Genomic DNA, 26,602 nt, shown 5'->3' with positions numbered 1-26,602 from the left:
AACCCCAATGGACAGAAAATAAGGCACAATTCCACAACTCCTTACCCTCATTTTTCCTGCCAAACCAACAAACTGAATTGCCAACAACTCATCCACCATCTTTGGCAAGCGCAGCATTCCCCAAAATAATAAAATAACTTGTTCCAAATCCTCCAGGCAAAATCACAACGTAAAAAAAGATGTGAATCAGTTTCAGAGCAATTAAAACAAAACACACGTACATCCGGAGATAGAACCTTTAAAGGTCTTCTAATCTGTAGCTAGTTATTGATGTCAGTCCCATTAAGTACAACCAGCCAGATAAAAGCTTTGATTTTAGAGGGAACTCTGGCCTTCTAGATAGTTTGATAGAGGAAAGGAAAACCAGAGCTAGTCCAAAACTCACAAAATGATTTGCAGGAATAAAATCCCAAGGGATCCAAGTACCAAGAATGACTGTCAGCTTCCAAAGAGACTCGACAATTATTTAGCAAGACTAACAAGTGAGGATAACTCCTCCATCTCCCTATCATTCAATGATCTCCTAAAGTGAAAATCCCAAGAAATTAAAGGACCACCCGGTTCGACAATGAAAGAAGAAATAGATTGTTCTGAGCTTAATCAAAATAGGCAGGGAAAAGAGGTGGACAAAACAACATTCCCCAACCATAGGTCTTTCCAAAAGCGAATATTATCCTACACAATATAAATTTATGGAGAATAAAGAATGAATAAAAATGAGAGACAGACTCTCCAAAGAATATCTAAGACCCAAATTGGTATCCCATTCGTTCCCCATCAAGCTCATATTTACTTTTCATAACTTTATGCCACAAGGAAGAAATCTCTAAAGGAAACCTCCAAAGCCACTTGGCCAAGAGAGTCGTGTTTTTAGACACCAAATTCCCAAGACTGAAACCACCCTCCTATTTAGGCCTAAAGACCACCCCCCAACTCACCAAATGATCCCTAACACCCCCCCACCTACCAAAGGAAATCCCTCATAATTCTCTCGATTCTACTAGCCACACCCACAGGTATTTTGAAAATAGACAAAAAAAAATATAGCAAGATACTAGAAAGACAAGCTTAAATGAGAGTAATCCTACCTCCTAAAGAGAAAATCACACCCTTCCAACCATCTAAATGCTTAGCCACTCTCTCGATAACAAGGTCCCAAAAACAAGCTGATCTAGGATTACCCCCCAAAGGCACTCCTAAATAAGATAACGGCCACTCCAAAGCAACACAATCTACCTCCAAGGCCAACTCCCTAACTTGCTCCAATAAATTAATGGTGGCAATACTGCTCTTCCCCAAATTGATCTTAAGCCTTGAAACCCTTTCAAAAATATGTAGAATCCCCAAATTATTTGAAAAAATATGACCTATGATATTCTAAGAAGAAGATACTATCATCAGCAAACTAAAGATGTGAAACCATTGCCTCCTCCCTCCCCACTTGCAAGCCTTTCACTAAACCTCTAACCACAGCTTTATCAACCTCTAATCCCCCTAATAGCTTTACTAAGATTTAGGTTCCCCGTTCACTATCACTGAATAAAACACATTAGACATGACTTTCATCCATCTCCGCCATCGCTCACCAAAACCCTTCATAAAAATCTTGTCCAGGAAATTCCAACTCACCCTAACATAGGCTTTCCCAAAATCCAACTCAAATCCTAATCCCTTCTTGATCAAAATTGCATCCACTATCTGTCTCCCCACCCTCCCCCCCCAACCCACCACCCCCACGAAAGCACTTTGGGCCTTAGTAATAGTCTTACAAAGAACCACACTCAATCTTCTAGCTAGTACTTTAGTGATCATTTTATAAAAACTGGATACTAAACTAATAGGCCTATATCAGAAATCTTGATAGACCTGCTTTTCTTAGACACCAAAGTTATGAAGGCAGAGTTAATACTCTTGCATAAAATTCCATTACAATAAAATTCATTAAAGACCATCAAATCATCCTTAACCACTGCTCAACAATCTTGAAAAAAATCCAAATTAAAGCCATCCAGCCCCAAAGTTTTATCCCTATTCATTGATCTTACTTCCACTTCCTCGAAAGGTCTCTCTAACCAAGCTATCTTATCCATGGTTTTAAATAAAGGCCGCGACCGTTACGTAACGCCGTTACGTAAAGGTTTTTTGGGTTACCGATACCGTTACACACCGCGAAATCGGTGGGAAGAAAAATCACGGCCGTAGCGGCCGTTACGGACCGCGACTGTTACATAAAGGCCGCTACGGCCATTACGTAACCGCTACAGGACTGTTACACCAAAAAAATATTTTATTTTTTACTTTTTCTCTCTCTTTAATATATCATTCTCAATATACCAAGTCGCAAGAGGGGGAAAAGATTATAATGAGGATGACTTTGATGCAAAATTTACTATTTCTTTAAATACTCACAATAGATGCATTAATTAACAATTTCAAAATACTAACTTGTTAGGAAATTTTTTTTTTTAATAATATTAGTAATGTGATATTTATGTTCTTTATTTTTCAACTTCAACCTCCTTTCTTTTCTAGCTATTTTATATTTATATTATTCATATGTCTTATGTCTCGAATAGATTAATGGAGTGTATAATGTATTTTATTTTATTAATTCATTTATCACACATAAGAATTTATCACAGATAAGAACAATGAGAAGTATAAATACGCGCACACACGTAATTTTCTATCAATGATGGTTTAAAACAAATGTACACTTGTTGCCCTTACCAAATAACTTAGTTACTCGAACTAAAGGGTCCAAGATACACTAAAACCCTTTCTAAGAATGACTAAAAGTTTAAAACATGCAAGTACGCTAATATGCACAACGTTGTGCGTGCTTCAAAAAAATTCACGGCCGTTACACCCGCTTCCCGTTATGTAACATCCGCTACTCCTGCTTCCCGTTACACCTGTTACCGTTACGTTACGCTACCCGCTACCGCAATTTAAAACCATGATCTTATCACTAGATAAAGGGTCCCCCGCTAGCCCTTCCACCATCGGTCTATAATCATCTTCCTCAAAAAACAAATTACAATGAAAATCAGTGATCTCCAAAGCTATCCCTACTATTATCCAAGATAATTCCCCCCCCCCCCCCCCAACCCAACCAACTCCAACTCCCTAATAGAATTTCTCCTCAAATTCCCGCTTGCTAGCCTATGAAAAAGTCTTGTATTACAATCACCTTCACTTTCCCATTTAAGCTTTGTCTTTTGCCTCCAACTTCTCATTTCCTTAAAAATCACCTCTTCCGGCTCATTCTTTTAGGATATTCTTTTCAGCTCTCCTCACCCGAGAGATTAAAAGCTTCTTCTCTACTATCTAGCTCAGCCAGCTCACCTAAAATATGGATCTTTTTAAGCCTAATGTCCCTGAACACCTCCCCATTCCACCTTTTCAATTTTTCTTTGAGCCTCTTCAATTTCCTCATGAATCTAAAACCTTCCCAACCCCTACCTACTGCCTCACCCTAAGACTCCTTCACCAAAGATTGAAAGTTCCCCTGTTCCAGCCACATATTTTCAAATCTAAAGGGGGTAGGACCCTAAGCCACCTTCCTAGATACCAGCAGAATAGGAAATGGTCAGAAGTGGCTCTAGGAAGGGTGACTTGCCAAAAATTAGGGAACTCATGCACAATCTCTCTCTCTCCCTCCCCCTATCCAGTGAGGTATCCTTAAAACAATTTCTTCTAGCCACACCAAAGAATGGGTTAAAAGCCAGTTATTTTTCCTTTTATGACCTTATTATGTTCTGGATTGATTTTTTTTTTATTCCTCCTGTAAAAAGATTATTAGAGAAATAACTCGTGTTACTGTTAGGTGGTGTTTGGTAATTGGGAATCAACTATAGGAATTGGAATCGGAATCGGAATCGGAATAGTTGATTTCCATTCCTAATGTTTGTTTTATGGTAATCTCATTCCATGTGGGAATGGGATTCCCCTTTTTTATCTACATTTTGATTCATGACTTTTACTGTGGAATCACTCGTGTTACAGTTTGGTGGTGTTTAGTAATTGGGAATCAACTATAGGAATTGGAATCGGAATCGGAATAGTTGATTTCCATTCCTAATGTTTGTTTTACGGTAATCTCATTCCATGCAGGAATGGGGTTCCCCTTTTTTATCTACATTTTGATTCATGACTTTTACTGTGGAATCAAATTCTGATTCTTGAAAACACAGTATTTATTATAATAAGCTAATTCATATCAATATAATATAGTATGTATTACATAAATTTTAAAATGTATTTTAATATAAATATTAAATCATCATTATTAATATTTTTTATTATATATAATAATGTTATAACATATAAAAATTAATAGAACAATATTAAATGTTATGATATACTTGTAATATGATTACTGATTTATTATATTATTATTTTTAATCTTAAAAATAATAAAATCAAATCAAATATTTATTACCATCAATTATAAATATATGATAATAAAATTTAAAATTATATAGAATAGAAAAATATTTAATGCTTGCACATATATATTGTAATTTAACAAGATATATACTACATAAATATAAAAAATAATATTAATATAATACTATATATAATATAATATAATAAAAAATTACATAAATCGAAAAAATAATATTAATATTTTAACATCACCGAATATAAATATATAGTAACATTGTTAATATAAAATATTTTAACCAGTATTATTAATATTTATATTATATATAATAATATTATAACACAAAAAGTAATTGAATAGTATTAAATTATAGAATACTAATGATATAATTGTGGTTATTATTATGTATAAACTTAAAATAAAATAAAATATTAATTATTAATATCATTAATAAAAATATATAATAATAAATTTTACCAATGATAAATATATAAAAAATAATAAAATACTATTGTGTAATAAAATATAATGCTATGGTGGTTGTTTTGTTATATTATTATTTTATATTAAATAATAAATTATGTTATAGTGCTATAATACATGATATTTTTATTACATTTAATAAATTACATATTAAAAAATAATACTTATAAAATATAAGATAAAATATAATATTAATAATATAATTAAAACAAGATAATAATAAAATATAATATGCAAATTACAATCAAGTACATAATTATCAAAATGGTTGGTTTTATTGTAAAAAAATATTTATTATATAGCTTAATAAAATAATAGTATGTAATAATTACATATTCATAATGTTATTATTCCATATTAAATTAATTTAATAAATATTTTATGCTATAATGACATAATTGATAAATTAAACTCATTTCTGATTCCTATGTTTATATATGCCAAACACTATAACACGATTTGATTCCGATTCCTTGCCGAGCCAAACATGAGAGAAGAATCTAATATTCCGTTTCCGATTCCAGTGAATTTCAATTACGATTCCAACTTCAACCGTGAACCAAACGCTACCTTCATGTAATAATCATCCTGCCCTCTTGATAGATAAATTATGAAGTACATGAAACTGATAACTAGGTTGGTGATAAATTATGATTGGTGTACCTTGCCTCTGTTCACTGCAACAGACAGCCTCCACCCTCTACTAAACCTAACCAAGAAATGAGCAATGAAAACACACAAGTTCTGCCCTATTTCCTACAAAAGTTTCAGCATCCTCAACAATCACTGCTCAATAGAACTTTGGAAGTTATTAAGCTTGTCAAGGCTATCATGCACTTCAAAGACAAACCAGAGAGCACTGGCGTCAAAGGGCCACTGACAGTATGAAACTAATCAATTTCTACATAACCAATTCAGTACTATGCTTTATATTTTCATGTCTAATGCAAGCACACAGCAAAAGTGTATTGTTAAAATAGGAATGAAAACCTTTGGTAGAAGATTTGAACCCTGACATAGTCTGCAGAGTTGAGTTCCAAATTACAATCACTGCAAAACATAAAAAGAAAACAATTCAAAAATCAAAGCACATCTTAATGTGTACGTATCATTATCAAAACACACGTAAACTAAGCAAGCTCATTTTCCAAGCACAACAGCTACAACAAGGATTATAATGTACGAGTCAATATCACTAATGATCCATTCGTCATCATCCAATGAAACAATGAATTCCCACTCAACAAACAAATTGTATGTGTGATGAAAAGAAAATATGTAGAGGAGAATCTCACAGGAATGAAAGAATTATACCTCAGATGGTGATGAAATGATAGATTCCCTGTCAAAATATTTCAAATGAGCATTCAGTCTCTTGCGCAAAAACATATAAGTCTGATGATAAATATTTGAATATTTACTATGTAAAGTACATAATAACTGTTTGAATATGTACTTGTGGAGGAGATAGAATATAGGGAATACCTTGGCCGTTCAGACTTCGCAAGATGTTTTGACATTATAGATGCCTGCAATAATTAAGCTATTATTATATTCCAATTATTTGGAATGAAAGAAAGTGTGAAATGCAAATGCAAACCCCAATGCACAAGGCCCCCATATCAAGATCCTAGGGAGGGCATGATGTATACAACCTTAGCTCTCATTTTGACATGAAAGAAAATAAGAAAATGGCAATAAATAAGTGATAATTGATGAAACGTTTCTTGTTTTTTGAACTGTTGGACTTCCAGAAAGTATACAATGAACATGGCTCTACTTACAGGAGTGAAGAAAATTTTTTAAATATGCTAGATATTTTACAGGAAAATTTTGGAAACCTAACCCCACCAAGAAAACTAGCCCATAAAAGCTACTTTTGTTTTAGTGGATCATGGACAAAGTTCTAAAAAAGAAGAATCTGCCATAAACAAGCAAACTCCAGAAATAGATTCAGCATAGATTTAGGCTTTTTTTTTTTTTTTTTTTTTTGCAGTAGGACAATTTAAAATGAGCGTAACCATTATAAAAAACACCTCCAACACCAAACACATCCAAATTAAATAAAAAGTGCAATTTACAACCTAAATCAAACACTAGCAAAGCATATCAAAGAAATACCAAAAAAAAAAAACTGGGTTAATGGATTGGATAAACTCAGAACCACAAAATAATCAGACGAAGATTTTATGGAAATGGAAAGAAGAAGAGCTTCAAAGCTAACACAGAAAGACAAGCATAATATAGAACAGAGCATGAATCGAAGATAGGCAATGCAGCTTACACATTCTTTTTCCCTGAATCTACAGTTACAAGGAGTTCAATTTAATTTTTTATTTGCATTACTTAGAATGGTAAAAGATCTCTTCTTAACTAAGAATGAGGATCGTCTATCTTGTAAGGACTGTAAAGTTATTTTAGGTGAAAGTTTGTCCACAGAACATAGAATCTTAGAACTAGATATACATATTAATAAATGGATGAGTAGCATAAATCAATGCAAAAGAACTAGATGGTGGAACTTGAAGGGAAATAATATAATAAAATTTAAAGATAAAATGAACAAAGAGTGTGATTGGACAGTGGGGGCTAAGGTTGACGCAAATACTGTTTTGAATAAAATGGCAAATTCTATCATAAAGATAGCAAAAGAGGTTTTAGGTGAGTCCAAAGGAAGATACTCGGGTAGTAAAGAAAGTTAGTGGTGGGATTAAAAAGTTCAAAAAGTCATTAAGACAAAAAAAAAATGGTATAAAATATGGAAAAATTGTAGAAATATAGAAAATCTTGAAAAATACAAAGAAGCAAAAAAATGCAAAAAATACTATTAGTGACGCTAAACATAGAGCTTATGATACTTTATATACTAAACTAGATACAAAAAAGGAGAAAAAAACATTTATAAACTTGCTAGAGCTAGAGAAAGAAAATGCAAAGATTTAGATGATGTAAAATGTATAAAGGGGGAGAATGATAATGTCTAATTAAAGAAGAAGACATAAAAGGGAGGTGGCGGATATACTTTGATAAGTTGTTTAATGAAAACCAAAATGAACGATTGAACTTGGAAGTGACAAATGAGGAGAGGACTACAAATAGAAGATTTATTCGCAAAATTAGAGTTCTTAAAGTTGAGATTGCATAAAAAAAGATGAAAAGTGGGAAATCTATAGGACCAAATAAAATAACGATTAAAGTTTGGAAATGTTTAGGGGATAAAGAAATTGTTTGTTTAACTAATCTATTCAATACTATTATAAAAACCAAGAAAATGCTAAAAAAATGAAAGGAAAAGTACATCAATACTAGTGTACAAAAACAACGGCGATATTCAAAATAGTAATAACTATCGTGGAATTAAGATTATGAGTCGTATGATGAAATTATGGAAAGGGTAATTGAACATAGAAAAGATTAGAAAGGAAGATTTCAGAAAATCAATTTGGCTTTATGCCTGAGAGATTAACAACAGAAGCTATTTATCTTTTAAGAAGTCGAATGAAAAAGTTGAGAAAAAAGATGAGGGACTTGCATATGATTTTTATTGACTTAGAGAAAGCTTATGATAGAGTATATAGAAAAGTTCTTTGGTGGGTCTTAGAAAAGAAGAGGGTTTGCAATAGATATACGCAGGTCATTAAGAATATGTATAATATAGTAGTGACTAGTGTTAGGACTATAGGAGGTGAATCTAGAGATTTTCCAATCATAATAAGTGCACATCAAGGTTCTACTTTGAGTCCTTATCTTTCTACTTTAGTAATTGATGAACTAACTAAGAATAACCAAAATGAGATCCCTTAGTGTATGTTGTTTGCAAATGATATCGTGTTGGTTGATGATAGTAGGAGCAGAGCGGAAACTAAGGTAAAACTTTGGAGAGCCACATCAGAGTCTAAAGGGTTCAGGATAAGTAGGAATAAGACAAAATATATGAAATGTAATTTAAGTAACGTAAGGGTAGAAATAGAGTAAAAATTAAACTTAATAATCAAGAGATTAATAGCACTGATAAATTCAAATATTCTGTATCTATTATGCGAGTTGAAGAGGAAATTGAAGAAGATGTAGTACATGGAATTAAAACACGCTAGGTAAAATGGCGTCAAGTGTAGTGTGTGATCGTAGAATACCCTTAAAATGAAAAGGAAAGATTTATAAGTCGACTATAAAGTCAGCTATGCTTTATGGTTTAGAATGTTAGGCAGCTAAGAAACATGTACAAAATATAAGAGTTGCTGAGATGCGAATGTAAAGGTGGACGAGTGGTTTAACATTAAAAGATAAAGCAAGAAATGAACATATACGTAATAATTTAGGCATAGCACCAATTGACAACAAGATAAGGGGAGAGTGACTTAGATGGTTTGGCCATTTGAAATGCAGGCCTAGTAGAGCACCTATAAGGAGTAAGTTATTGTGTCAAGCATGAAAAGGGGTAGGGGTAGATCTAAAATAACTTGGAATGAGGTAGTGAGGAAGGATTTTTAGCCTTTAATCTAATAGAAGCGGGTGAATTGGCAGAAAAGGATTCATGAAACAGACCCCACCTAGTGGGACTTAAGGCTTGTTGTTATTGTTATTATTGTACTTAGAATGGTAAAGCACCTGCTCCTGGATTATGCTCCTTGCCTCAACAAGTTGAGCTTCAAGCTCAAGCTCCCTCTCAGTTGCCTCAGAAGTAACTTCTGCTCCTTTTTGTGCATCTTGCAGCTGAACCATGCGTTCCTTTAAATATGAAAGTAGAAAGGGAAAAAATGCATCAAGACCTGTAGTTAACATAAACCACTAGATGAGCATGGGTGACAAAAAAAGCAAATTACCTTTATAGAAGCCATCTTAGTTCGGAGACTTTCTTCTATTTGATCTCTAGCCATGTGAAAAGGCAGGTCAAACACATCCTGCGAGTAATGAACTCTTGATTCTTAAATGTAGAACTTGATCCATCAAGAAGAAAAAAAAAAAAAAAAGACGTTCCCATTAGTTTCACCACTTTGCCATACCGTCCTCCCTCCCAATGGAGATTGTAATCGATCAGTGTCAAGTCTTTCACTGACAGCCAAAGATTGCTTAGCCAAACCATTTGGAGCATTTAAGAAATCACGCATATCCACCTGTAAGCCAGACACATGCGACTAAAACTTAGAACCATTGTTAATACAAACAATTATAAGCTTCTTACAACATTTTCTTAGCTATAGAAGTATGCAATGCCATGGATAAAACCCAGCAATACAGCTTCAAGTGATAACTAGCAGGAAAGACAAGAACAAAGAAGGGGTTCATTCATTGCCAAATCATCACAGCTAGGAAAGCCTGGACTTTTGCACATATAGAGACACACACACAAAAGAATGATGCAGGAGTCTTAAATTTGCACCATCTCCTTTTGAACACAGTAATCAGATATCTACAAAGACATTGGTACAACCACCTCTTTTTACAAAACATTAAGTGTGGAACTTAAATGTACAACTTCTTGCCAAAAATTTGCACTTTCCAAAAGGTTAAATAAATATGTCAGCTGGGCATGATAAAATAATTAATACCTCAACCAATATATTGTCAGTATCGTTGATAACACGCTAACATGCATCCTTGATAACACACTAAAATGTATAGTCTGTTTCACTATAAAATATACTTGGATCTCATGTTCCTCCTGAGTCAGTGCAGGAAGTGTATGTTCCAAGTGGACATGATGAGGGGCTCATATAGACTATTAGATGGCAGAACATATTTCCAGAATTTTTTATTAAATGTTAGTAATTGGTTGCTGGCATTTAATATTCTGATGGTGGGTTAGGCTGAACGTTCTTTGATACCTGCAGTTGTTTTGCAAGTGCCAACTTAAGTCCCATTTGTTAGGGGTCATTTGATAAAACTAAGCATTAAATTCTCAAGTTCTAGATTAGTGAACTGAATTCAGAACTAGTTTGAACCACTGAACACAAAACAATTGCTTGTTTGATGATTAGTCCTCTTAAATATCTGAATATTTTACTTCCCTTAAATATTGCCAGTTTATCTGGACTTCATAAATTTTTAAAATCGAAAAAAAAAATGAAAAAGAAAATTGTAGCCTTTCATCCCAAATAAAATATAGAAATTCAACATGTATCACCCAAAAAGGGGGGAAATTTTGCATCATAAGAATATAAAGAGACTTATGTAACCCAAACAATTTGCATTACCCAAAATACAGGAATATTTAGATTCTTTTTATAAAAAAAAAAAAAAAAAGGCAGAAGAAAATTCAACTTGCATCTCCCAAAAAATCATAGTAGCAATTCCATCTGCATCACCTTAAAAATTTACAGAAGTTTCTGATCAGAATTATAGAAACTTATGATCAAAACTGCTCATCCATCTGGGGAAAAACAGAAATAAATCAGCACCATGGTTGCCAACAACAGCATAGACAATGGCAATGGTTCCCACGGTCAAACAACACAGCCAGACCCCCTTCATCACAAATCTGCAACCAAACTCTGAAATTTGAAGATGGAGAACCACAGATCACAACTTAATCCCTAACTGGAGAACTCCAGATCATTGGCAATGGTTTCCCCCATGGCCAAATTGATCTCAAATCAGAGAAATGCATCACTGGCGAACAAATAGACTGCAGGAGAAATCCAGAGCCCTTGAACGCAGGATGAAATGGTGCTTGTCACAAATCTCATAACAGCTGATCCAGGTCTATGATCATTGCTAATATGGTGGAGATGGTAGTCAGCAAAGGCACTTAGAGGGCATTCAAGTATGCAAATAAATATGGCTGCCCTCTTAATTTGAAGTCAATTAAGTGAATCAGTCCCATTTAGAACTTAATGTGCAAGCAAACACCTGCCAATTAATAGGCATCTAATAGAGGACAGGCTCTCAATGATCTAAAATTCAATGAACCAGCCTTAATTGGTAAACCCCTTAGTTGGTGTTAAACTACTTCTGATTAAACCAAAATTTTCCAATTGCAGACTCACTAAAAGGTCCTTCCTGTTAAAGCTTTGATATACATTGTTGATCCACAACCTAACACAGCTTAAAGCTTTTAGGTAAAGTGATAGTCTAACATGGTATCAGAGCTGGTTACCACGAGGTCCTGGGTTCTAGTTTTGCTGCCTGCACTTGTTGTGGTGTTTAAAAAATTGTTGTATTCCCCATAATGGGTGTTATCTATCAAGTGTTTATCTCTCCACATACTGTCAGACTGCACATGCAAGGATGTGTTAAAACTTGATATATGTTGTTGGTCCACAACCTAACAGTTTAAGCATCTAGGTAAAATGGTATTCTAACAGGTCCATTAGATTTGTCCCCAAAAAAAAATGCAAATACCACAATGTTACATATACTTAACGATGTTAGTGGTTATTTAGTCATTGCATTATTATTATGTGTTAAGAGTTATATTAATAAGTGTAAGGGTATTATGGTCATTGATATTGTACTTGACATATATTATAAATAGAGGGAGAGACCTATAATTCAGGTGAGGTCTTCCATTTTACCCAATTATTCAACATGGTATCAAAGCAAGATCAGATTTAAACCCTAGTCGCATGACTGCTGCTAAATCAAACCCAAAATATCATAATACAATGCAACCAGCTGCAGTAGAAGGGTCATCAGCATCACCAAAGTCCAGGAGCAGCTTCAGCATTTGCCGGAAAAAAAATGCAGCCGCCGGAAAAATCCTGGATGCTGCTGTCCTCTTCGACACCTCAAGAAATGCCTCATATTTTGCAAAACTAACCACATAGCAAGCCACAGAACCTGCCGATCTGCCAGCCTCAAAATTTGATAGCCAGAAGATCCTCCATGCACCCCCCACACGCCAGCAGAAAGCTGGCAATGCCAACCCCACGCACCAGCGCGTGAGACATTTTTTAGCAGCCATTTTTGCTCCAATTTCCTCCCCAATATCTTGAATTCTTCCTCACACCAACAAGATGTTTGTCATCCTTTTTGTCCAAAGGTATCACCTTTTTCAGTTGTTCATGTGCGGCATTCCAGGAATGATTGCTTGCTAATGCCTGAAACTGTTGGTCAATAATTATAGAGTTCATTGAGGCCTGAAACAGTGATATTGCTGTGTTCTTGATTTGTCTTTCATCTTTCTTGTTCATTGTGTGCTTGTGGTTTGCTCCGGTTTTCGAATATTGTGGGTTGGGATGGTTTCCATGAATTCCAGGAGGATGTTGTTTGCTGTGTATGTCAGATTTTCTACTGTATAGAGGCTGTTTGGTACTGTTAGAGCTGCATGTTGGTTTCTTGGGAATGTGTTTAAGTCTCTTGGAGGAGGGGCAGCCTTTATACATCGATTTTGTAGAGTTGTGGTGGTGCTATCTCCAATTGTTTAAGTCTCTTGGAGCAGTGGCAGCATTTATACATTGATTTTGTAGGGTTGTGGCAGTGCTATGTCCAGTTGTGGTGACTCGTTCATGGCTAAATCAATGGTTGACTCGTTTGTGTTTGGTTCGGTTGGTCTTAAAATCCACTTGTGCTTGTTTCGGACAGAAGTTCACTTTTTGGAATGCCAAGAGCATTTTGTTCGCTGTGTATTTCTGATTTGCTGCTGCACCGAGGTTGTCTGTGTTGGGATGGTGTCCTAAAATCCCAAAAGTGTGTTTCCATCGTCAGGCATTTGTTCAGGTGAGCAGCATACTATAACTATCCCAGAGGAGGAGTATTCAAGGTTCCTACAATATCAAACATCCCAACAAGCATCTCATCACATTACATCTTTTGCTTAGAAGGGTAATCCTACAGTTTGTATGGCATCTAGTATCTCCCACTAGTCCTTGGATTATCGACTCTGCTGCTACTAATCATGTGACAAGTGTAACCAACTTCTTTTCTGAACTCCAATATCCTAAAAATCTACCTCTAGTTACCCTTTCTGATGGTTCCACAACAACAATTAAATGGATAGGAAAATTAAATCCTACTCCTTGCACCTCTCTTTATTCTGTTTTATACATTCCTAAGTCCCCTTTCAATCATATGTCAGCCAATAAGCTTATAAAGGCACTAAATCGCTCTGAAACCTTCTTTCCTAATTTTGTGATTATTCAAGATTTAAAATGAGGAAGACAATTGATACAGGACGTGAGGCTCATGGACTCTACTACTTTTGAGTTACTCTCTTCTCCCATTGCCAGCACAGCCGCTGCCACACTGCTTCAAATCCATTGTCACCTTGGCCATTCGTCATTGAACAAATTAAAACAGCTAGTTTCTACCTTGAGTTCCGTGTCTAGTCTTGAGTACGAGCCTTGTCAGTTGGCGAAACATCATCGTTCCCTTTGCTTCCTGAGCAAATAGTCCTTTCATGCTCATCCATTCTAGTGGTTGGGGTCCAAGTCACGTTAAACTTGGGGTTTCATATACATTTGTCGATGACTACTCAAGGATGACTTGGTTGCATTTAATGAAAGATTGTTCTGAGTTGTTTAATATCTTTTGTGCCTTTTGTTCTCAAATTAAGACTTAGTTTGATATGCTAGTCAAGATACTTCGTAACGATAATGCTAAGGAGTACTTCAGTACCCAACTCAATAACTATATGACTAATTCTGGTATGATCCATCAGTCTTCTTGTGCCCACACTCAACAAAATGGACTTGCAAAATGGAAAAACAGACATATTCTCAAAGTCACTCGTACCCTATTGTATGAAATGAATGTCTCCAAAGTTTTTTGGAGTGATGTTGGGCACACTACTTGCTCTCTCATTTAATAAAATGCCATCCTCCCTCCTTGGTGGTAAAATTCCATATTCATTTATCTTCCCTAAGGCTCCTTTGTTCTCCCTTCCTCCTCGTATATCTGGTTGTGTGTCTTTTGTCCACTAGTTAACTCATGAACGAATAATTTGAATCCTCAGGCTATCAAATGCATTTTTCTAAGGTATTCCTATACTCAAAAAGGATATCAATGTTATAGCCTTAATTTACATCGATTTTGTGCACTTTTGATGTCACCATCTTTGAATCTACACCATACTACCCTAATTCCTTGAGTTCTATTGACCTTAATGAGTCCCTTTCTCTACCTTGTCTTCCAAATCCTAACCTAATATCTATGCCCAATCCTCCAACATATTCATCAAGCTTGAGTCCTTCTCGTTGCTTGGATCATCCCAATTTGCAGATATACATACAGTGACTCAAGGGAGGAGAGCCTGCTCTAGCTTCCATTTCTACGCCTTTAGTTCCCTTGTCAAATGATCCTATTTCCCAAGATGTTGATCCGCCCATTACTGTTCGAAAAGGTAAATGTAGTTGTACCCAACATCCAATCTCTAACTTTGTTTGTTATGATTTCTTGTCATCATCATATCACTGTTTTGTTAGTACTTTGTCTTTTGTTGCTCTATTAAAACCTATTTCTAAAGTCCTATCCCATTCTAGGCGGAGGAATGCAATGATAAAAGAAACATGTACTCTACAAGATAATGATACTTGGACTTAGCACGTCTTCCTCCTAATAAGTCTGTGGTTGGTTGTTGTTGGGTGTACAATGTGAAGGTTAATCCATATGGTTCCTTGGCTCGACTAAAGGCCCGCCTTGTTGCTAAAGGATATACTCAGGTGCATGGCCTGGACTGAATATGTTTGTTCATCTCCTTAGCCACCACCTATCATCGGCCTCTACACCAGTTATACGTAAAGAACTTTCCAACATGGTGATCTTTAGGAGGAGCTCTATATAGAGCAACCACCTAGGTTTGTTGCTCAAGGGGAGTCAAGTTTAGTGTGTTGACTCAAGAAGTCATTACAACAACAACAACAACAAAACCAAGCTTTAAGTCCTACTAGATGGGGCAGCTATATAAATACTTTTCCGCCAATTTATGCGATCATGGACAATTTATTTCGACAAATTCAGAGCTATTAAATCTTTACTCATTATCTCATTCCAAGTTATTTTAGGTCTACCTCTATACTTTCTATTGCCCCTCACAATATCTATCTCCATGGTCTTAAATTTCCACGAAATTGTCGAAATTTCTTATTTCTGTCACCCTCGAAATCGAAATGGCAATTGATTTCCGTATTGCATAATTTTCGTCAAAATCTCAATGAATCATCTGAAATTTATCGAAATCTCAAAATTCTAGTGAAACTTGTTGAAATTTTAAATATACGATGAAATTTCGTTAGAATTCAAAATGAGAAATTTAGGAGTGAAGTGAAATTTCTATCTTAATTTATTATATTTATTTTATCGAAACAAAAGATTATTACAAGTGCTTTTGGATTTATATGAAAAAATAAACTTACAACAACATTTTATTTAGCCATTCATGTCTAAATTATCATTATTTGTATAATAAATAATATTTAAATGATTTATGAATTTCATTTGTATTAACTGAATATGTTTAATGTACATTATCTTAAAAATATGTTTGATACACATACTATTTTACAACTTTTTCACCTTATACAAAACATAGATGTATTTAATTTGTAATATATTAGTCCTAAAACTTATATTATGATGTTTGTTAACCATTTCTAAAGTTTCATAAATTCCATGTTTTACTACTAATTTTCATTGTTTTTTCAAATCAAAATCGAAATTGACATCGAAAACAAAATTTCTGTCAAAATTTCCATACTTTAGGAGCTTCGAAATTTGAGTCGAAATCGAAATTTAAGACCTTGACTATCTCACTCCTCCTCACTGGTGCACTATGTGGCCTACGTTGTAAGTGCCCAAACCATCTACGACTTAAGAAGTCACTATATGGTTTAAAATAGTCTTCAAGGGCATGGTTAGGTCGCTTCAGTACTATAGTACTTGAGTTTGGCCCTCAACGGTGTGCAGTAGATTATTCTATATTTTATTGCCATACCATCCAGAAGAATTCTACTTATAATGCATGTGGATGATATTGTGATTACCAGTGATAATGATCAAGGTATTCAAACCCTAAAGCATTTCCTGGAAACTAACTTTCAGACAAAGGGTTTGGGACCATTGAAGTACTTCTTGGGTATAGAAGTACCGAGACCTTGTATAGGAACTATCTTGTTTTAGAGGAACTATGTTCTTTATCTTTTGGATGAGACGGGCTATTAGGATCCAAACTTGTTGATACACCCGTGGATCCCAATAGAAAGTTACTGCCAAACATGGGTATGGCCCCAATCCTAATATAAGAGACCTTTCCCTAGTGCACCTATGAGATATCTCAAAATGCGAATTACTGCATCCCAATGACTTGTTCTCGGGGAATTGAGAAACTAACTCACAACACTTGTTGCAAAGGATATATCTGGTCAAGTGGCTGTAAGATAATTCAACTTTCCAACAAGTCTTTGGTACCATCCTAGGTTAGGCAACAAATCACAGATTACGCCAGGTCGCTTTTTGACCAAAGATCCACAACCAATTACTGTATCTTTGTAGGTGGTAATTTGATGTCTTGAAAAAGTAAGAAACAAACTGTCGTGGCCAGATCAAGTACCGAGTCAAAATATAAGGCTATGGTGTATACTACATGTGAACTAGTTTGGTTGAAGAACATATTGAAAGAACTAAGTTTTCCACATTCTCAGCCTATGAAGTTAATGTGTGATAATTGAGCTTCTATTCGTATTGCCTCCAACATGGTCTTCCATGAGCAAACAAAGCACATTGAAATTGATTGTCACTTTATTCGAGAGAAACTTGTACAGAAGCTCATTACAACCACTTATGTGAAGACTAAGTTTCAGCTTGCTAATTTATTCACTAAAGCCTTGGGAGGTGCTTGTGTGAAATTCATTCGTAACAAGCTAAAAGTGTATTATATATATGCTCCATCTTGAGGGGAAGTATTAGTGGTTATTTAGCCATTTAGCATTATTATTATTGTGCTAAGAGTTATGCTAATAAGTGTGATTGTGTGAGTTAGTAAGGGTATTATGGTCATTGGTATTGTACTTGACATATATTATAAATAGGGAGAGACTTATCATTAAGGTGAGGTCTTCCATTTTACCCAATTATTCAACAAACTACATGCCTCTACTTATCTAGCTAATAGGCTTAAGCTTTTGGGTCAAACTGGTACTCATCCATGTGTATCAGGCCCACCTATGGACTCCCCAATCATTACAAGTGGAATCAGAGTCGACGATTCGTAACTCTAGGCGAGCAACAGCATAAAGTCGAGGTGTGAAGCTGATTCATCTGACGTGCTAACAATCGGAAGATTAAGTGTGTGACCGAGGCCAATAAGAATCATTTAGACCTAGTAGATGGATCGAAATATGGTCAAGAATGCATTTCAAGGCACGTAAGGCGTGGGGGTGAGGCACAATTCAGAAAATGTTGGAGAATTGAGTTTTACTCCCATGAGGAAGACAATTTCCATTCAAGGAAGAGTGATTGGAACTCAGAAGTGAGGGAGGGGGATATTATTGAGAATTCCACTTGTAAGCCGAGGCGTGGTATGAATTAAGATGTAATAAAAATAATAATTTAAATTAAATTAGTGAAACAATTACAAAAAGAGAAGCTAAGGCATGGTAGGACCACTATCATCAAAACCGATTTCGTGCCTATGGAGAAAACCTCTCAAAGCAAATAATGACAACGCGCACGGTCTCCAAGATTACTCACTAGGCTCAAGTTTGTGTGCACTCACAAACTACAGAGCTTTAGGAGCTATAGTATACGGTTATCCAATGTAGAGGGAAAAAAAAAAGAATCAGATGATAGAAAAGAAAATAATAACAAGATATCTACAAGAGACTACTACTGGATGATGGAGAGAAAAAATATGTAAGAAAGAAAAGAGATATGTTTCGTTGGTTGTGTTTTGGAAAGGGCTGGAGATAGCTTTTCTATAGGCTGCATAGAGGAGTAACTTCCAGCCGGTTATTGCAGCAGATTAATGGTATTTGACCATTCAAATACCACCATTAATATCCAGCTTTTGGAAGACATTAAACAAAAAACAAACAGCTGAAAATTAACACCAAGAAAAAAACACTGCAGCCATTAATCCACAAAATAAAGAACCAAAAACTGATGGAATTTGAAGCATCTCCAAGAGAGGGTTCCTCTACAAAGCAAGGGGGGGGGGGTGGATTTGGCGAATGTGAAGACGGGTGTCGGTTGGAATGACATTATAAAGGGGTAGGTTGGTTGGCTTCCTTAGAGAATGGTGGTCATTGTTCAAACAGTGGTTGTGTGAAGGCATTTTAAAGCAAGATGTAGGTGGCTGTGCACAAGAGGATTTGAAGCTAGGGTTTCCAACTTCAGTGATAAGGGGAGAAGATGAGACATGCGAATCTAATCTTGGAGACACCATGCATTGGAGTAGGCCAGCCATTCTTCCCTGTAATTTCAACTTGGGCAAGCCATTGAGTAGGGTTTTGTTCCAATTGAGACTTGTCAAATCCAAGGTGGTACCGAGGCTCATAAGCTGGCCCCATCGGGAATGTTAATGAAGCAACCCATTCTCAGCCAAAACATGATTTAGTTGGGAAGATAAGTAAAATCACAGGCCCAGAATCAGTCTGCACAAATTTCAAATCAAAAAAGACAAAAAAGAAATTAAGTGACAATTGCTTTAGTGTCCTCTGATTCTTTTCTTCGCAAAAAATTTGTATCAAGGATCTAAAAGACTTTATCTCAAACAAATAGAGAAGATGACCACCACTTAGAAAAGAAGGGATCGAATTAGCCTGAGACTTATGAACAAGCTCTTGATCCAGGAAGCACAAACACCAACACAGAGCATGGATATGGCACAATGCCAACACAGAAATACACTAATTTGGGAAAATTTAGGATAGGATACAGCAGGGATACAATAATTAACCAATTTAGAATATATACATATAAAAATTTAGGCCTCTTTTTCCTTTTAGATGACAAATATTTAGGAAATTTAAATTCAAAATGAAATATAAAAATACAATTATCAATCGCATATTTCACAAACTATAGATATACAATCATCAACAAATTCATATTAGAGAATATTGCTACAACAAAAAACAACTAAAGGGCATGGCTGGTCGGCATAGCTGATCAAGAAATTTGTAAAATAACGACAATAACAACAACAACAATAATAAGAATAAAAATCTAGAAAAATGGACTTATTAGTCGTGCCAGCTAGGTTCCAAGCTCAAAATGAAGAAGCAAGGAAGCTAAAGATCTTCCTTTGGCAAGCCCCAACTCCTACTGTCATCTTGGCACTAGTGGAGCATAAGAATTATGGGGGATAGGTGGTCCAGCAATGCTCTATAAGGCTGGCACAATGATGCTAGGATTCCAAAGTCCAATCCCTCAAATGTCAGAGAACTTCTTGATACTCAGTCTCTTGGCTTCTCAAACAAAACATTTTTTGGATTTTGTTAACTGAGTTAAAGGGGGCAACAAAATGCAGAGTTTTACTATGAGAAGATCACATACACACTCTCGCCGTCTTGGGATGTGTCAAGGGGTGTCTCAGTATGTCTAAAAATAAAAATAAAATAATTAATTATGCCACGTGTCAAGGTATGTTTGGCAGGAGTCCTATTCAACCCACGATGGATACCACCAGTTCAGGCTCCCAGGACTGTTTGTGGTTTTGATGTTCTTGACAGCTTAAAGGCATGAAAGTTGAAGTTCTTCAAGGCTTTTAAGGCTTGAATTCGTCAGAGCCTCCTAGTTCCAAGATTATTGCCCTAAATCCTTAAGGGAACCTTTACTTTGAAGGAAACAATCATACTTTGGTTTGACCTCAGGGAACATGTGGGCAACACGTATTGAAACTCCATAAAATGTCATCCATATATTCCTTTGATGTTATATATCAAGGATAAATAGAATGGGATACTTATATCCAAATGCATATGGAGCTTAAAAGATGCATGGAATTATTTTGTCTGCTTTTGCGATGTCATTTAAAGCATCAAGCAATGACATATGGTTCTAATTTCTCAGCTTGACTGCATTATCTTTAATGAGGCAAATTTTCATTTTATTCCTTTGGATTAATCTAGTGACACATGGCAAACCTCAGATTTGTCATTATATTTAATTAATGGGATCTTTTAACAACATACAATGAGACCGTTCTTTTGGGTCGCTAAACTTGGCACTGTATACCAAGCTGGATACGATCATAGGATGAAGGATTAAGTCATGATGTAGCTCAACATTTTTGGCCTCAACTTTTGCCCCGATTGCACTTCACAAGATTTTTAGCCAGACTCTTTTTTTCGTTTATTATTCTTTTAATATTTTTAGGCACCACTAACATTTCAGCTTATGCAGGCCACAAGCACAATATAGCCTTATGGGCAGGATTGCTTCAAAAACTAGTACTTACGAAACCAATTCTAAGGTCATTTTGTCCTACCAACTTGAATGCAAAATTATTGTGAACTTCTTGAACAATTTCTCATCCATTCGAATTTGATGTGAATTATCGCCCATTAGGCGAGAAATGACAAATTGGCCTTCTAACTGCCAACTAGGGCTAGTCAAAAATATTTAAAAACCAAACCAATCCGAAATCTGATCTGAACTAAACCAAAAATCCAGTCAACCAATTTGTTCAGTTCAGTTTTGGTTCATTTTTTTATGGCTTTTGGTTTTCAGGTCGGTTTTGGTAACATTCATTAACCGATGGTTACCAAACTCATATATGTATTTATTTACAATATACATTCTTTATATTATATATTATTATATAGAAATATATATAAAATATCCTAAAGTTACAAAATAGTACGTACAAATATCTTTGGGTGATTGGCTTATGTAAATAAATTGTGATTACACACACTAAATCAAAAACCAAATAAAGATCGAATTCTTTAAAAAATAAATAGATAAATAAATAAAACCATGATGTTGTGGGAATCAGTTCAGATTGGATTACCACACTAAACCATTGATTAACTAGACTATCGGTTAATCAATGAGTTTGGATCAGTTTCTGTTCACAAAAACACTAACGGAAACCTTTGGCTACGTTCAGTTTTTTAAAACTTTAGTTTTTGGGTATCCAAACCATGAACACCCCTACTACCAACACTAAATTTGCCAATTTGAAAGTATCATGGTTGAATTTTGTTATTAATTTCTTAAGACAAGTAAGCTTGATAATGTTCAAGACGTTGTTGTGCTTTGATTCTCTTTTCATCAACTGCTTCTTAACAAAGGAAGTCAAAGAAGCTGCTTATTTTCTTACACTATAAAGACTTCCTGGACAACAATCTTTTGTGAGGAAATGTGACACTCCAAAGGATAACTTCAAGCCTTCAACACTAGCAGCCATGAGCAAGCTTGTTCAAGTCCTTCAGCTTGCCGACCACTCATCTTAGTGTTTGTTCGGTGGGTAACCAGAATGTAAATAGTAGGGTAGGGTTTATTATTTAACTAGAGTAATACCTTAGAGAAAAAAAAAAAAGGAGTATGATGGTGATGTTTCCTTGTGCTTGCAAACAAAACTCTTGTATAACTTACTATAATAAAAATGTTTAGCCCACTGGGCTCCCTTGCTAAACACTCGTTGTTTAAGGAGGTATGATAAGATGAATTATGTTGCTTTGTTGTTTACTGCTTGCTTCTCGTGTTTATTTCATTTGATCACCACATAATAAACACAGGCAACAAGACTAGAACCTAGGGCTTCCAAATAACCAGCTACGATACCATGTTAGATTACCACTTTACCTAAAAGCTTATGGTGTTAGATTGTGGGCTAACAATGCATATCAAGCTTTAACAGTAAGTTTGAAGTTTGCTTTTGGCTAGCTAATTAAGCCTATGTGCTACAACTAGTGCCGCCTGCCCCTTCACATGGAGTGAACTGAGTCAGAGCTCTATTTATTGCTACATGATTCAATTGTACCTAGATTGTGGTTTAGTGTGAATCATCGATAAGAGAACCATGTGTCATGAGTCAAGCTTGTTCAAGCAATACGCTTGCCTATGACCTACTCTTTTGTATAGAGTGCTTTGTCTTGCATTTTTGTTTTGTTTTGAGCATTGCTTATCCACCTTGAACATTCTAGAATCTCTTAATAATTTTTTCGTTAATGAAAAAAAAAATGCATACTAATCATTAAAAAGTTTTTAAAAAATATCCTAAGCTCATATGCATTCAAAGAATAACAATTGATTTAATTGCCTAGTGCAACATAAAACTCAAATTTGTAATAGAAAAATGAAAACATAAATCTTGGTCATCAATAATCACACCATTAATCAACAAAACAACTCTTTAACCCGGCAAGCTAAGGGCCTGTTTGGTATCGTTGCTATTTTCTCTTTTCTATCTCTATTTCTCCACAATGAAAAAACATATTATAAAAACACGTTTGTTTCAATTATCAGTTTTTTGTTTCTATTGCCAATTTTTAGTTGTTTTGCCAAAAATTTTAAAATCAAATCGTATGGTTTTCAATTGTTTTGGCAACTTGTTGCCGGAAATTTTAATATCCAAAAATAGTTTTTTTGGATTAAATTATTTATTTTATACTTTTTAAATTAAAATCAAAATTAAATGATCATATGAATTTAAATATAACTAAAAGAATAATATACATAAATTTCAAAAAATAATAATAAAGCCAATTACAAAATACTTTTACTATTTTTCAATTGTCATGTCAAATAAAATTTTTATTGTAAAGTAAATTTTGAAAGTAGAACAATTGTAAAATAACTATAACAAATTCTATTTTTATTATAATAATTTTTTTAACGTGAATAATTTTTAATTTTATTATTTTAATCATATTTTTATAAACATTTTGATTTAAAAATGAAAATGTGCATTTTTTTCAATTAAGTTTTAATTTGTATTAGTTTTATAAATATTAACCAAACAAGCTGCTGGTTTCTAGTTTTTAGTTTTTGTTTCTGGTTTTCAGTTTTTATTTCTGATTTTCGTTTCTCTAATTTTTGACAATGATATCAAACGGCCCCTAAGTTTCAATTATTTTAGTCATTTCAAAAAAGTGTTCTTTGGGCATTAGCCAATGTTATATATGAAATATAACTTTACAATTTGAACCTATCTTCTAATAATAACATGCCACCAAAACAATTAAAATTATAATGAGATAGAGAGACGTTAAACATATACCTGCATTGAGCGTAATAAGGCCCTCAAATCAGCATTCTCTGCCATCAGCTCTTGATTTTTAACCTCATAAGCGTCCACCTACAAATACAATATAAAAATAAGCAAAAAGCAGTGGCTACTAGCTACAGAGCTCTAAATTCATCAACCATCTTTCATACAATTTTCTTATAGAAGTCATTATCAGCCTTCTTCCCATTCCATGTCCCCCTTTGCCGGCCCTCTTTCTGTTTACAAAGCAAAAAAAGCTATTAAACATGGCTATCCATTACCAAAATAAGGTCATGTGACAACCATTGGCTAATCAATACCTGAAGTAAATTCATTATCTCCATGCCTGATCTTGATTCCTTCTTTTTCTCCATCAAAACTTGGTTTAGTCTCTCCTACAAGTAAAACAACTCCTTCAGTCATTGCTCCTTAACTTCTCCATAGTACATGTTCATGTAATTCAATCCTTCTTGTGAAATAAATTCAAAAATAGTGCCTATTTACACTAGTGCATGTAAAAGGGACCGAACCTGCAACTTTACATAGTCCTTTTCTTTTTTCTTCATCTCATGTATTTGCTGAGTCCTCAATTGCTTTTGCAGCAATCACAAATTGGAATTAATGCTTGCAAGAAGTCCACACACTTCCATGTAGCATAAGCCACAATGCAACAAAGAAATCTGATAAACCAAACTGCGCTAACCTGATTACCAATAACCATCCTCTGGAATTCATCTCGCTCCTGCTGTAGCTTTTCAATCTGAGCCTTAAATGCAGCAGTAGCTTTAGCTTCCTAATGGCATAAACACAACACATGCAAAATTTAATAAAAAGACCAAACTGATACAGAACAATTCATTGTGCAATTTCAAGAATAATTGACCAAATTTTCTAACCATCCGAGTAATCGTCGCTATCTCCCTATCTTTGGCTGATAGCAGTGACTCGAGCCTCTCAACCTTGGCCTCTAATCTTGATATGTCTGATAGAAATCTACAAGAGTAATTACAAGATCAATTAGGAGAAAAGAAAATCATTCTTTTTCCTATAGAAAATGAAAGATATTTTTAGGGGAAAAAATATACATGGATTATGAGAAATGCTATAAAACAGATCAGAGTAAAAAAAACAAAAACCAAATACAGGAAGAAGAAATAACAAAAATGATAATTAAAAAGTTATTACTCAACCAAGTCATTTGAATGCCAAAACTAATTATTAAATTGCTCAACTTGAGCTTAAAAGCATTGTTCTTGCAAAAATAATTAAATAAACAACTATTGAAAACAATTTGCAAATCAAAACACCATTACAAAAGCACCCAAATCAAGCTCATTTCACCAAATTTTCAAAATCAAAAATATTATCCTCTCAATTAGAATAATGGAACCCAAAAGGAGGTTCTAAACCCCTTACCGCTGCCTCTGTTCATTGGCAGATTCTCTGAATTCAATATCGCGTTGTCTTTGCTGGAGAAGAGAGTATATGCAATTGCAAGTCCGTGCAATCGAAACCTACAAAGAACAACAGCTGCGTCAGAAAAAAAAAATCACCACAAATCTTTAAACATATAAAAGCTCAGCACTGTCCGCCAAGTCAACTAAAGTAAACAAAAAATTACGAAGATAAGTTTTAATCCAATGATCGCTGAATGGCAAATAATTATATTGCTCGCATGAGTCAAGAAACTCAAAAAGATTTTTTGTCTCGGGTCTCAAATCTAAGAAAAAATTAACAAATTCAAAATTATGTATTCATCTCTTTCCCTATAACTCTGCCGCAACCAACAGAGCAAATGCAAACAGTAAAAGTAGTACCGGATCGCTGGCAAAGAGATCGAGCGAAGCGGGGAAGCCGAAGTTGACGAGCGTCTGGTTGAGGTACTTGGCGCAGTGCTCCAGGTTTCCTGCATCAGCAAATGCATAGTCCCTGAAACATTCGGATCAAAGCCCCAGAGATTCAGTATCACGCATTGGCATTTGTGACTCGGAAGAAACCCCGTCGGAGAGAAAGAGAAATAAACTTACACGATGCCGAAGGTAGACTGAGTAGACGATGGCTGCGAAGTCGGAGAAAGAAAATTAGTCAGAAAGAGAGAGCGAAGTCAGAGAGAGAGAGAGAGAGAGAGAGAGAGTTGACTATGAAGCACATTGTAGGGTTTCGGGAGATCGTACACTGAGGTTGAAGTCGGTATCCGTTGCAGACATTGTGTGCGTTTGTGAGAGAGAGAGAGAGAGAGAGAGAGAGAGAGATGCCGCGTGCGGTTGAGTGAAAGGGGAGGTGCAAGGAAGAGGATGGGAGGGGTAGTCTGATCAAGGCTGGGCCGCATTTGAACTGAGGGGCTTTAGATTCTTTTCCTTTTTTTTTGGCTTTTCAATCGTTTGCGCATCAAAAAAAATTCATGCAAAGAACATTCTCATAAATTTCATTCAAAATTTATTTTTATATTATCCAAATTATAAAATTCTCACTTTCTTATTAATAATCTACACAAGACACTCATGTCATTCAACATGAAAATCTTCTCCTGTATTTTTAAAATATTTAAAATATAAAAAGGTAAATTATACTTTGTCCGACCTACAATTGTGAGACAACTATACATAAATCTCAAAAACTTCAATTTGTTGCATTGATGG

General features: G+C 34.9%; 1 protein-coding gene across 3 annotated transcripts in view; it reads right to left on the bottom strand.

Moving 5' to 3' along the window:
* Positions 1-26,379, bottom strand: part of LOC131166851 (uncharacterized) — a 40,772-nt gene extending 14,393 nt beyond the window's left edge. The window contains exons 1-16 of one of the 3 annotated variants that reach the window (XM_058125449.1): positions 26,138-26,379; positions 25,991-26,022; positions 25,781-25,892; positions 25,380-25,477; positions 24,860-24,956; positions 24,667-24,756; positions 24,494-24,556; positions 24,284-24,358; positions 24,134-24,199; positions 23,976-24,053; positions 9,877-9,987; positions 9,697-9,774; positions 9,482-9,601; positions 6,359-6,402; positions 6,188-6,215; positions 5,864-5,923 (exon numbers count right to left, since the gene is read on the bottom strand). In XM_058125449.1, coding sequence (XP_057981432.1) covers positions 5,921-5,923; positions 6,188-6,215; positions 6,359-6,402; positions 9,482-9,601; positions 9,697-9,774; positions 9,877-9,987; positions 23,976-24,053; positions 24,134-24,199; positions 24,284-24,358; positions 24,494-24,556; positions 24,667-24,756; positions 24,860-24,956; positions 25,380-25,477; positions 25,781-25,892; positions 25,991-26,022; positions 26,138-26,170 — 1,128 coding nt within the window. In that variant the 5' untranslated portion in view covers positions 26,171-26,379 and the 3' untranslated portion in view covers positions 5,864-5,920. Of the gene's footprint in view, positions 1-5,863; positions 5,924-6,181; positions 6,216-6,358; positions 6,403-9,481; positions 9,602-9,696; positions 9,775-9,876; positions 9,988-23,975; positions 24,054-24,133; positions 24,200-24,283; positions 24,359-24,493; positions 24,557-24,666; positions 24,757-24,859; positions 24,957-25,379; positions 25,478-25,780; positions 25,893-25,990; positions 26,023-26,137 lie in introns of those variants that run through there. The other 2 variants (XM_058125451.1, XM_058125448.1) reach the window with 2 other exon arrangements.
* Positions 26,380-26,602: the final 223 nt, after the last annotated feature.

Source organism: Malania oleifera, chromosome 10 (assembly GCF_029873635.1).
Source record: "Malania oleifera isolate guangnan ecotype guangnan chromosome 10, ASM2987363v1, whole genome shotgun sequence".
Lineage (NCBI taxonomy): Eukaryota > Viridiplantae > Streptophyta > Magnoliopsida > Santalales > Ximeniaceae > Malania > Malania oleifera.
Note: the sequence above shows the minus strand (reverse complement) of the source record. Positions and strands in the feature narration are given on the sequence as shown.